Genomic DNA, 13,665 nt, shown 5'->3' with positions numbered 1-13,665 from the left:
GTGACTCGGCCCATGAACTCCTGGGACACCACAGGAAATCTTTCTGTCACAACCATCCTGGTGCTAGTATGCTAGCAGTTGCTAATTAGTCATCAGTGCTGCGTCCAGCTGAAAATAACTGTAATGTCAGATTGCTGATATTTATTCATAAACCTTGGGGGTGCTCATAAAACCCCTAAGGGTTTTTTATTTAAATAGAAATAGAATTGTCTTTGTTTTTTGTGATGAATACAGCAGGTTGCGACACAGACCTCATGGGAGGCCTTCAGGGCAAGTGGTGCCTACAAACCAAACAAGGGTCTAAAAACAAGATTTAAAAACTTGGGTTTCACAAATGTTTCTAATCTCCAGCAGTGTTCTGAACATGCATGTGTTTATATGTAAGTGTTTTCAGCCAAGCTGTGGGAAAATGAAGAGAGTTTGAGAGGTACAGTATTGAGGAAATCCACACTGAGGTGTTTGTACTTGAGGTAAGTGTTAAGGACAACGGTTTGGGTGGTTTCTCCTAGACTCACTGGTACAATGCTGTTCCAATAGCCATAATAAAAATACCAGCTACTCCAAATTCAATTGGGTAGCTAGGTGTAATTAAAGATGAGAGCCGTACTTACTGAGATCATAAAGCGTTTAAATTTATAAAATTGTAGGTGGAACTGGGATTGCACTCCATTTAGAGCACAGTTGTCGAACTCCAGGCCTCGAGGGCTGGTGTCCTGCAGGTTTTAGATGTGTCCTTGATCTAACACGGCTGATTTAAATGGCTGAATGACCTCCCCAACATGTCTTGAAGTTCTCCAGAAGCCTGGTAATGAACTTATCATTTGAATCAGGTGCGTTGACATAGGGTGAGATCTAAAACCGTGCAGGACTCGAGGCCTGGAGTTTGACACCCCTGATTTAGATCTTTCTCTGGTCTGGAAAAAAGGTTGGGTGTTTTTTTTTTTTTTTTCTTTTCTTTTTTTTTTTCTTTTTCCAAATGCTATTTTTTTAAAAAACAAAACAAAAAACCCCCCAAAGCCTTCTGTAAAGTTAGGGCATCTCACATTTAAACAGAGATTAGTAGAAACGGTTTGAATCATATCTGTCAAAAAGATTACAGTTTATAGATGTAAATGGGAGTTGCACAAAACGTTCCATGGAGTTACGCTCTCTGGACTGTTGCTTGTAAAATTACACGTGCTTCCCTTTGATGATCCTGTTAGAAAGAAAACTTCAAACACTTTCATCACTAGACGGATGATACCCAACTTTCTTTATCCATGAAGCCATTTTTAGGAGTTTTCCTTCAGTGTGTTATTTGGCTAACTGTTAAATCAAGAATCCAGTTTAAAAACCTCCTCACATACGAAATCTTGAACAATCAGGCCTTGTCTTGTCTTAAAGATCGCATAGTACCTTGTTCTAACAGAGCACTTCCCCCTCAGGGTGCAGGTTACCTGAGGGGGAAGGGATGTTAGTGGAATAGGAAACATGTTTTAGCTGTCAGGTCTTTCTTCTGTGGAACTAGTTTCCTTGTTTGTTTCTGTACTTTCAAGAGGTCTAGAAGTTTATTTATTGATTTAAAAAACAAAACAATTTCGCTTTCATTCACCCAACTATAGCTCTTAGTTAAGCTGGCTTATGCAGGCTTAAGTGAGTCTGCATACACATTTCTGGTTGGACAGAGGAGGGAGAGGGACATTCACCCAGTCCAGACACGCTGTAAATAAAAGATTACATTCATTTTGGCACTCCCCATGTTAAAGCCTTAAGGCCACCATCATGATGGTTTCTCTGAGCCAGAAGTGATCCTGTTTAGGGACATGATGGAGGGTTGAACGTTAGGGTGGGATTGCCTCTGAGCTGAGGTTTATGGCAAGAGTGAAAGGGAAGGTTTGCAAGATGGTAGTGAAGCCTGGTGCGAAATATGGCTTAAAAATTAGGCTGAGCTGGAGGTAGCATAGTTGACGATGTTAAGATTTTTATTGGGGAGTGACCAGAATGGACAGGATTAGAAATTAACATATCAGAGGGACTCATCAGTTTTTCCACCTTGGAGACAAAAGTTAGAGAGACGAGACACAACTGTCAGAGAGGAGGAAGACCACAGAAGATTCATGGATGTAATGAAGAAGAGCACACAGAGGGTTGGTGTGACCTTGGAGGATGCAAAGGATAGAATCAGCTTGAAGCAGATGATCTGCTGTGATGACCCTAAATTTACCAGCACAAGAAATATTGTTTGAAATATGAGCTAAAGTTGCGATCATACATTTTTTTGTTGATAAGCTCAAATGGAAAAGAAATAGGAAAAACTTGCATCGGCTTTGGCTTGCTTCATATAGCAAATCATGTAAGGTTTATATGATTTACTCATGAAAGTGGCCACTTTCTCATTACTTTCATATATTGTATTAGTAAGTATCCAAAACATACAAGTTTCATTTATATAATTTTTCAAGGTTTCTTATGTCTGTTTTCACTCTTGTCTGCTTTTCATACAAGTTTCACACAAGACAGATACAAACTTGATAAGATTTATAAATATCTTTTCCATATGGGAGAAGATGAGAAAGAATTGAGAAAATGGACAGAGACAAAAAACAAAAAGAAAACTCTTCTGTAGTGCATTTAATGTTTACTTGATGAAGAACAGTGTACACATACTGGTCACGCTCTCTTATCTACCTTGTTTTTCTTAATGGAGCTGGTTTTAATAGTTGTGAATGCACGAGCGTAAAATGCATTCACAACTATTCAGTTGTATTCATAGTCTGTATGTGTTACTAATATTCTGCTTAACATACAGACTCCTGTGGTTCACTCGGTGTAAGCGGGGCCTATTATTTCTAATATTATTATTGTGCTCTGTTCCAGGAAAGCCTGTTTTAAGTAAATAAAGTACAGTTTATCGTGTGTGTGTGAGAGATCCATAGTCTGGGTAGTGCAAGGGCAGCAAGTTTAATCTGGTCCCATCTCTCCACTGCAATCCTGCAGTGTTATTTATTCTTTATCTGAATGTGGGAAGGCTGCTTTCTGACTCAGATGTAGTAGGCGTTAAGATGATCACGAGGCTGATGGAGTCAGCAAAAACCTCCTCTCACGTAGCTCTGGATGACAAGGGGAAAGAGTAAAAATACATGGGATTTGTTATTCTAAATATTAGCATCAGGCTCAAAAACAATCCTTGTGATTCAAATTGTTATTTTGTCCTGTTACTTTTGAGATTCTGAAAATGGAGTACATACGAAAAAGATGTGTCCCTTCTTATTTCCAATAATGACAGACAAGTTGATGGATTAGGCCAACAAGAGTCTGCATGGATTGATGTTTGCAGACATAGTGATCTGTAGTGAGAACAGAAGGCGGACGGAAGAGAACCTGGAGAGGTGGAAGCATGCTCTGGAAAGAAGAGGAGTAGACTGATTAAGGTGGATGACTTTAAATACCTGGGGTCAACCGCCCAAAGCAACGAACAGTGCACGAGACAGGCGAAGAAGAGATTGCAGAATGTATGGAGACAGGTTTACAAGACTGTTGAGAGACCTGCTATGATGGTTTGAAGATGGTGACACTGACATAAAGACTGCAGGCAAAGGTGAAGTTGGTAGGATTTTCATTGGGACAAGATTAGAAATGAGTACATGAGAGAAAAGGGAAGATTGCAGAAAGGTTCATGGATGTAGAGGAGGACATGAGGAGGGCTGGTGTGACAGAAGAGAGGGAGGCTAGGGATAGGGTGAGATGGAGTCCGATGATCCACTGCAGATGTGCACTGATGACGAGATGTAGTTACATTTCTCAGGAGATGCATGTCAGGTTACATTTTTGGTATATGGTTTCAGCAGGGTTTGCTGTTACAATGTACCTGGAATGGGAATAGTGTATATCACGATGATGGATTATCTCAATTTAATTCTGAATATTTACAAAACAAAAATCTTAAATTGAAAGAAGTCGAAGTTGAGCTTTAAAGCAGTCAAGCATCTTCTCAAATCATTTCACTAACACAAAGTCAAAGTAGGTCAAATTCATCCTGAAACCAGGTCAGAATGAAGTATGTTGAGAAAAAAACAAATCTAGACAAATGTCTGAAGATCTGTGTTAGACATCAAGTCTGAACCAAAGCCACGTCTCTAGTCTTCCTGTCACATAAGGGACCTAGTTCAAGTCAATCTTTGAAGTTGCTTAAGGTGATTCACATCGCTCAACTGCAAACCTTGTAATCCTTTTCAGCTGTGAGTGATCAAAGATTGGAACAGTAATAAGATCCAAACAATCTGGAGTAGAGAATCCGTTTATTAATACAACCCTACCTGGGTTCACAGTAGGAAATAAATAGCTCTACATCCATCAACCCTTTCTTCATTTTACACTGAACTGTCTATGCAAGTAAAGCAGCTGAGGTCATTCTGTGACTGAAGAGTGGCGGTGATGTGCTGGAGTCCCTTTGCAGGTTCAATAAACTCTTTTCTGCACATCCGACTGAAGCAAATTCAGGGAGTCAGTGTTGTGAGTGAAAACGGTAAACTACATTTCCACGTGGCAGAGAAGCAGCAGCTGGAGTTTCAGTTTGTGATAGAATAACTAATAAGTTAGAGCCAACCTAAACATGTATATTCTTCCGGCAGGACCACATAAACTCTATTTTATTTTACAATCATCTTTTGACCAGTCCGCAGCTTTACAGTTCAGAGATTGCTTGACTTGAGAGCATCTAACAGTGTCTTAAGGGCAGTATCACTACATGTTTAATACACAAATACCCCATTATTGTCCCTTTTCTATGTATCTGTACGTGTAGAGCGGATGCAGGGAGGGGGGCATACCCCTGCTTCTAAAATTAAAGTGATGTACACACCAACAAATCAATCATTGTCATCTAATAATATCAATTATAACATTCGGAGCTTTGTAAAACAGCTGTTGAACAATGTTTAAACTCTTGTGCAGAGCCACGCATAATTCCATCTATGAGCCCACAGGGTTGACCACAAGCCACAAAGTGTATTTATATGAGAAATTAGACATTTAGGGCATTCTCATTAACCTAATCATTTTAAACTTGAAAAATCTGGTTGTTGTCCGTGTGATGTGTCATAAGGATAAATTAGTAGGAGTGACATTGTTTTATGTATTAGCTTTTGTAGTGTCTTCCTGCGTCCTTTACGACATCATGAAATGAGTGGAAGTCACAGTGTTAAAGAAGGACTGCTCAATCCACCACATCATGAAACATCAGTCACAGTAGAAATACAGATGAACCACCCCAGGATAAGTTAGACAAACGAAACACACACGCACATACACACAACCGTCCCAGCACTTTATCCATGAAGCATTAAGTGAATCACACCGTGGTGATAATCAACACCGTCTCCTCCAGTCTAGTCGTTTTCGATCTGTCAAAAAAGACGGTCTTCATTTCCCTGCTGCTCCTCGGTGTTGGTCAGTCGGTTTTGAAGGCCAGCGTTGTGTGATTGTGGAGAGTTGAGGTAGTAGGAAGAGCTGTTGGTGGGGATGTTTCTGCGTGAAAGAAGTAGAGCTAGAAGAAAAGAGAGGAGATTGAGTATCTGGTTCAATGTAAAGGTGTCCTTCCATACATCTGAGATCCACGCAGCTCACCGACCTTACAGCCAACTGCCAGCAGTGTGTGCAAAACCACTATGGTCACTACTGTAGCCACCGCCGTCACCTTGGTGTCATCACGGACAACGGGCCAGAAGGTGAGGACCAGGACTGAGCCTGAGATCACCATGGCAATTAGGATCAGCATCCAGTGCAGCCAGTCATATGGTATTATCCACAAAACCTGAAGGTGACAGGGTGACCTTTTATTCAGCTAATTATTGTTTCTGCTTTGGTTTTTGTTGAAATTTACCAAAGTTTGATCTTTCCTTTTGGCAGTGGCCTGGGCCACAGCTGCCAATCAAAACCTTAAATGAATTATTCAGACAGAACATGTTATTCTTCAAAAATACTCAAAACATTGGGCAGAACAGACCTCTGCACTCATTCAAATGAAGAACCACAGGTGAGTTTTAACATTACGGCAAGTTACATAGAGAATGACATCAGAGGTTTCCGAAAATGTGAGCTATATTATACATGTATATCATGTATCATGGGTGAGATCATTTATACAACTTATTAAACCTGTAAACACCACAGATGTACTCACAGAGGTGGGGATATAGATAAAGAGCGAGTAGCCGTAAACACACACAGTCTCCAGGAAAGAATAGCCTCCAATCTGCCTCTCGGCCCCTTGCCTCCAGGTCAAAAAACCCCACAGCCCGATCGGCACCAGCCAGGCATACATAAAGATCACTACTGCAGCAATTGTCACTAAAGGCAGAGAAACAAGACAGAGCTATGCAGATCCAGTGTGCTACAGTGACACAGAGTCAAACTGAGACAGTGTGCAGCACTAACCTCTGTGGAACTGTGGTCTGTAGTGGAAGGTGGGGTTTTTCTGCTCAGCAAGGAAGGTGGACAGGTTCCCACTAATCACCACAGAAAACACCAGTGTGACACAAATCCAGAAGGGACCTGCACAAACGCACACTTATATGAGTGCATTCATCTTCTAATTCATCAATGTCAAAAAATTGATGGACACTTTGTTGATCCTTTGAACCTATGGGCAACAAACAGTTAAAGCTGGAATGACAATAAGTGACACCTGAACAGCTTTTTAACATGTATCAGAAATGCCTGAATCACATGAATTAACTGATACATTCAATAAGATAATAAAGACCATGAGACATTAAACACGTTTAGGATTAAAAAGAGGCTTACCTTGGTGCAAACCAACAGTAATCTGGCCCTTAATCTCCTACCTACCCACCTACGACTCATCTTCAGGCATAGCTAGAATCTAATTTCCCCTACCAAAAATCTACTTACATGCCCCCCATAAGACAAGGCACAGTGCAAAATATGTTCTTCCTGTAATACAGTTTAATAATTAAATGTGTCTTCTTCCACTTACCATACAGATCTGGGTTACTCCTAAGGTAGTATTTGATGAAGTTTCTCCCAGGCTGTGGCATCACTGACCCCTTCACTCTGTCCAGCACCTGCATCATGATAGGGTCAAACAAAAGAAACACGTAACTTCAAACTGACTGACAAAGACTTTATGTGTAGACAAAGTGTCAGGTAGATGTCAGGCATACCTGCATTGTGTCCACATCAAAGAAAGACTGATAATACTCAAAGGTCCAGAAGCCACCACTTGGTTTCTGCCCTCCTAACAGCTGGAAGCACAGATGTCTATCAGCTGATATGCACTCAAAGTAGAAACTCAAACTTTATTCGTGGTCCACACAACTTTTTTACCTCTGAACTCTCTTGCTGACCCTCCTCGTCCTCAGATAGGTCCAGCTTTACATCTTCTCCTGCTGATGCTGTTGTGTTGGGGGTGTTTGAGCCCGACATACTGAGTGTGGAGGCTCCAGGGTCTGCCGATAGCAGCTCTGCTGCTTCTTCAAACTCTATGGACGCACATGGGCAAAAGGCAGTCGGTAAGCGCAGTTCTTCTGATCAGCACTCCCACAGGGACTAAATTCCCATAGATTTCATGTTAAAATGTCAAACTTGAGAGGATTTAAAAGCATATTTACAAACTGTTACTGAAAAAGCGATCTCAGTTTCTGTCTATGGTTTCCTAATTGATGTCACTGAACCGGACCGGTCCTGTTTTAATGATATTATCTGACAAAGAACACAACTTCCTGCAAGAAGCTTCCATACCTTGTTTCATTTTATTCAACAGCAGTGTTGTGCTGCTTTAGATTACATAGTGTTGGTATCAGCCTGCCTCACAGAGAGACAGACTTTCTGTTAAAGGTTTTTAAAACACACACTTTATTGAATAAGACTAGAAAACAAGCAGTAAGAGAAGTTACCAACACACCATGAAGGTGTTTCAATAGCCATGCTAGCATGCCGTTTAGTAGGTCAGAGAAAAGACTTAGTATTTGACACAGAATACACTGGAACTCACTGTGTGTCATAAATCAGCAGGATGTTCAATACATCCATGCATATTATGCAAATGAAAACAAGCATAATTTTCCTGCAATCTGACCCATAATCGCCCGTGCAATCTACACAATGTTACATGAAAGTAAAAGAAATTACAAGGAAGCAGGAAGAGCATCTTTACATACGACTGCGATAGCAGAGTATGGCAAGCAGATGTCGCTATTTGTCCTTTAGTAGATGGTTTGCAATCAACAATATTTTTTTTTCAACGTTTTCAGGGCGATTTCGTGATTCAGAGTACTGTACTATGTGCTCTGCATGGTCACTGCAGTATAAACCCTTTTACAGCCAATTAAAACCCCTAGGTAAGGGGAGAGTCCAGTTTTCTGATTCACGTGGACACGACAGCTTGGTTTCTGCGTAAAACAGATCTCCCAACTACCTACCTGGAACTAACACGTGACACAAAGAAACCCAGGCAGAACAAAACAAGCAGAAATTTACAACCTATATCTCCTTTAAAGATTCTGTCACATTTACCTTGAAACTGTAGGTTGTTTGGACTAGCCATGTCTCCAATGGACAACCAGTAACTTCATGCAAGAGCTGAGAGAAAAATGAACGTTAGTAAAGAAATGCTATGTCGAACATCTGTTAGTTCACCGACAAGAGAACCACTTGAAGTTTACAGTTAATGTATAATATAAAAATATTCAATTTTGACGCTTTAAAATCCGATAAGAACAGGTGAAACGCACCAAAATGTAATAACCAGAGAGGTGAAATATGTCTTGGCAGTCTGTCCTCGCTGCTCAGCAGGATCTTGCTGCTGATAATGATGATACTGAATGGCGTAATATCAACCACTCAGCAGAGACAGCGAATCCTACGACTAGCTAATATTTAAATTGTAAATAAAGCTAAGGTTAATATATTACAACAGCGTCTGTGCGGACTTAATAAAATGCTAGACATTAATAACATTACAATGCTAACACCTGTCTTTCACAGCCTTACAGGTCCTGCTGATACTGGAGTCATTTTAACACAGCTTCCGGTACACGTCACCGCGTAAACAAAGCTGTCACGTGGAAGCGCTCTTCAAAATAACTTTATTTGAAAGGTTCTAACGTTACAAAAAACACAAGAGAGTGCAGGCACGGTGGAGCGGATGGAGATGAGTGTCAGGGGTGATTTGTGACAGGAGGATAGCAACAAGAACGAAAGGAAGGGTTCACGCAAGGGAGTGAGACCCTCTATCGTGTCTAGTGGAGCTGTCGGCGGTCAGAAGTGAACATGGTAAGATTTCTGAGCAGTTTGGAGACCAAGTAAGAGAAGCAAGGTTGAGAAGAGTTTGATAGGGTGGATAATATATCGGACAAAGGATGCTGAAGGTGGAGCTGCCAGGCAAAAAGAAGGTGTAAGTGTAGTGAGGGAGGACATAAAGGGGGTTGGTGAGACAGACGAGCATGCAAGGGATTGGGGGAGATGGAAGCAGATGATCTATTGTGATGACCCGTAAAGGGACCAGCTGGAAGATAAAGAAGTAGTAGTAATAGCAGTAGTAAAAGCATTAAAAGTATTGAAAATAAGAAATAAATGGCAGCAAAGATGGGCCACAGGGGCAAACTAAAGCCATTCATAGACTATACAGGGAAAATGTACCAAAGCAAGACAATAAGAAAAGGGAAAAATAATCAACTGATGATCAACTGCATGTGCATATCAGGGAAATATAATTTGCTCAGTGCCAAAGGAAAAGGGGAACAGGAAAGCTGTTAAATAGCTTTCCTATTTAACAGGAAAGCTAGATCATTTCTCTAGCTTTCCTGTTAAATAGGAAAGCTAGAGAAATGATCAAATTACAAGGGGGTGTAGAAGTTATTGGCAGTTATTGGAAAGAATTATTAATGGTGGGACAGCAGCATTTTTGAGTTATAAAGAGAGACAGAAATTGTAAGCAGAGATGAAATGTAATTTATGGTAGCAGGGTGTGTATTTGTAGGCTAATTCTTTCTGGAATCTCGCACCACCACTCCAGCCCAGTAGATGGCGGTAATAAACCTTTTTGTTAGCTGTCAACCAACAAAAAAGAAGTAGCTGCCATTTTGACTTCATGTGAGGTCCCTGTCACTAGTTAAAATGTCAATTCTGCATGAAGGTTAAGAGTCTTTAGTGCAGAAGAGTCGTTAAAATGGCCTCGTTTCGTGTAGCGAGGATGATGTTCAGCTCTGCGGCGGAAGCAGCGGCGCCTCCGGGCACAGCGAGCCGCTGGGAGCGGCTGAAAAACAGCAAAGTAGGTGAGGAACTGAGGCACGGGTTAGCCACGTTAGCTGGATAGCAAGGGGGTTAACGGCCAGCTCAGTGGTAAACATAGCTTATTATAACGGAAACAGTCCAAGTAATTTTAATTGCTTAAATGACCATTTTAAACGCATTATTCTGCTAGTCTTTGTGCATGTTGGTTGCATGACAAAAACGGTGATACAGTATAGAGTTTTTTAATCCTCCTAACAACTATATGCCGCTGAATTGGGTTGTTGGTGTGATAACGTCATAAATAGATGGTGATTAGGTCACCTGACTCCTCTCACCTCCTGCAGCCGGCCAGTGTTTTTTTTTTTTTTTTTGTCTGTCATGAGGAGAGGTAGTTTACATCCAGGCTTAGTTTTTCGTCCTCTGCTCCCTACAGGTGTGTGGTGTCGCAGCCTGCTCTCTGACTACAAAGAAGCGTGCAGAGAGGCGGTAGTTGGCGCCTGGGAGAGACCACTCCGAACATCAGTGTATGTGACGCTGTTGGGCGGTGCCTGGGCCTGCTTCTACACCAAACCTGACCGCTTGTCCTTCGACGACGCCCTGCTGAAACGTTCCAACCAGCTGGGACTGCTGTCCCCTTGGATCCGCAGCGGCATCTCTGATGTCCATGTACAGAGTCTGGTGAAGCTCCGTAATGAGGGCCGCCTCCGCTATGCCAGCCTGGGTCTTCTGTCTGTGGTGTACTACGCTGACTACGACCCGGACGCCATGCTGTATGAAGCCCAGTGCTCTAACTTGTCAGTACCCTGGAGGGAGATCCCTCAGCGGGTGTTGGACATTGGCTTTGCTGGCAACTGGTGGATCCTTAGCTCAAAGATGAAGGACTATGACGTGAACGAGGATGAATTCAAGCAATTGCCGGTGCACATGCAGGTAACGTCAACACCCAGCGTCAAGGAGGTGGAAAGGAATGAGAAGTTGCACAGAGATTCGTGGTTACCAGTGAGCGTGGAGGACAAGGGAGACAAAAACTAAAGTGGTAGACAGACAGAAAGAAAAGTGAAGAGGAGCAGCCTCGCACTCACACAGCGGGACAGAAGCCTGACTGTGTACACACACACACACACACACTCACACCAATCTCAGCTGACCAAATGATGATTCTGCCGCTGAGACAGAGGAAACATCAAAGTAAAAGGAAACGCTTAAATTCCTTCTGACATGTTTTTGTTTTCTTACAGAAAATGTTGTATATAATTTATACTGTGAACCATGTGACAACGAGTCTGTCAGTTATTTACAGATGTTAAGGTGTAACATGAGATTTGCATTTGATCTGGATGTGACGCACTGATATGAACTCTGGGTGATTATTAAAGATCTGTCATCACTAATCAGACTGACATGGCTGTTGTGGATTTTGTGTGTGACTGTAGAGTTTTTGAAAGCACAAATGCTATTGTTGTATTTAATTATAACAAAGATAAAGGAAAAGAACTGCACTGCTGCAAATACAACCTTTTCTTACATCTAGTTGCAGTAAAACTTGAGAATGGTAGTTTTGAAACGTAACCATAACTGCTAATGACCAGAGGTGATAATAGATTCCCACTGAACAAAACTTTTATTGCAAAATCCTCAAGTCTGAAAAGTATTTTGTAGCAAAAAAGTGGAGGTAAAACTGCAACGCTGCGATGTAGTGAGGAGGTACAGAGCTGCATAATTTGGAAATACAATGAACAGAGTGTACAATTGGCTGTACACTCTGAACAAAACATGAAAATTGAGATAAAATGAAGCTTATGTGCTTATAAACGATTATTAGTCACACTATTAATATAAAAAAAAAATGACTAGTATTTCTTCTCAGCTACCTGGTTATCCACACATAACCAAGCAATGTAGAGAGAAAAACGATTAAAACAAAAGGGGAAAAAACCCTGCAAAACTCCAGTGAATCTGAAGTCTTGGTGAGGTCTGTGGAACCTACAGTTAGGTCCAGAGGTGTTGGTAATTTGGTCTCTGTGCAGTGGATTTAAATCAAACTAAGAAGATGTGATTAAGGTGATTCAAATGTAATTCAAGGGGTTTAACATAAATATGAAGTTAACTATTTGGGAATTACAGACCCTTTTGTTCTTGCTTAACATCAATTGGAAGAAATAACAAATGCATTTGAATATAAGGCTTGTTTTTAATACTTGACTGAAAATACTTTCCTCTTAATGAGAACCTGTGAACATCGTTAAATTCATCAGTCCCCTTATGAACTTGTCGCTCAGTTTTTTCCAGTTCTTATGTAATTTAGCAAACCCTGGTCTCTCCCTGTTTGCACTTCTTCACCACTTCTGTTCCAGTGAGACCGTTTCTGTTGAGATCTTGGTGAAGAGTAAATTGTGGATCTTTGCTGGATTTTTCTTCACTCCTGTTTCTTAAGAACATGCCTTTCAGATACTTTTCACCTGCTATAGATAGTATTTAATCCTCTTCATTTGTCTTCCATTTTTCCAGTTTCCTCTTTTCTTTTTTAAAAAGATACACTCACATTTTCAGCTAACAGCTTTTGGTGCAAAAAATACAACTCTATGCCTGTCAAAACGTCCTCTCTTTGGCATTTTTCATCAATTCAACTAAAGAAGCTGGAACTAATGAGGTGTTTGAAAAAAATGCCTAAACTTGCATTTTAAAACTGGTTCTTTGCTAAGTTGTCCCTTATATGTAAACACAATACTAGCTCACCCCTTGATTTTTGTTCCTTTTATATGTTTGAATGATTTATAAGTATGGGGCGATCGTGGCTCAAGAGTTGGCAGTTCGCCTTTTAATCGGAAGGTTGCCGATTCAAGCCCCCGGCCCTGACAGTCTCGGACGTTGTGTCCTTGGGCAAGAGACTTCACCCGTTGCCTACTGGTGGCGCCAGTGTCCGGCAGCCTCGCCTCTGTCAGTGCGCCCCAGGGCAGCTGTGGCTACAATGTAGCTTGCCATCACCAGTGTGAATGTGTGGATGATTGAATCTAGTGTAAAGCGCTTTACAAATACAGGCCATTTACAAGTCAGTGCTGAGTAGTTTACCAAACGAAAAACATTCCTCTGAAAATGGAGAGATATAGGACTGGATTAAACTGTCCTAAAAAACTAGCCAGTGTTGTTGAAAGAAAAACTTTGAAAGACTGGAGAAAGATTGTTCAAGCACCCGCTAAAGCATTTTCAAGAAAGCCTGTTTTTTCAGAACTAGAATAGAAATGGGACAGTTCTTCCATAACACATCTCACTCATCTCAAGCACCTTTTTCAACATCAGTTTTCTTTCAATCTAATAATTACACTTCTTCTTCACGATGAAGAAGGGACAAGCTTTTTCAGCATGCAGACTGAAGGGATTGAACTACCAACCATAAAATTGGCGATATTTGACCAGCTCACACTGAGGACCATA

The 13,665-nt window shown here is 41.1% G+C and overlaps 2 protein-coding genes across 2 annotated transcripts; one reads left to right on the top strand and one right to left on the bottom strand.

Moving 5' to 3' along the window:
• Nucleotides 1–4,260: 4,260 nt before the first annotated feature.
• yipf2 (Yip1 domain family, member 2) lies at nt 4,261–9,039 on the bottom strand. The gene is made up of 9 exons (XM_085453308.1): nt 8,733–9,039; nt 8,515–8,580; nt 7,327–7,481; nt 7,164–7,244; nt 6,977–7,064; nt 6,415–6,531; nt 6,161–6,327; nt 5,609–5,791; nt 4,261–5,524 (listed from the first exon to the last, which is right to left on the bottom strand). Exons 2-9 carry the CDS (start codon nt 8,543–8,545, stop codon nt 5,429–5,431), a joined length of 918 nt encoding a protein of 305 aa, XP_085309434.1. The 5' UTR covers nt 8,546–8,580; nt 8,733–9,039; the 3' UTR covers nt 4,261–5,428.
• A 1,019-nt stretch (nt 9,040–10,058) lies between these two features.
• timm29 (translocase of inner mitochondrial membrane 29) lies at nt 10,059–11,633 on the top strand. Its single transcript, XM_085453309.1, has 2 exons — nt 10,059–10,274; nt 10,667–11,633. Exons 1-2 carry the CDS (start codon nt 10,169–10,171, stop codon nt 11,263–11,265), a joined length of 705 nt encoding a protein of 234 aa, XP_085309435.1. The 5' UTR covers nt 10,059–10,168; the 3' UTR covers nt 11,266–11,633.
• Nucleotides 11,634–13,665: the final 2,032 nt, after the last annotated feature.

Source organism: Copadichromis virginalis, linkage group LG4, assembly GCF_057382275.1.
Source record: "Copadichromis virginalis isolate Kocher_CV1m ecotype Utaka linkage group LG4, C_Virginalis_male_GT1.1, whole genome shotgun sequence".
Classification (NCBI taxonomy): Eukaryota; Metazoa; Chordata; class Actinopteri; order Cichliformes; family Cichlidae; genus Copadichromis; species Copadichromis virginalis.
Note: the sequence above shows the minus strand (reverse complement) of the source record. Positions and strands in the feature narration are given on the sequence as shown.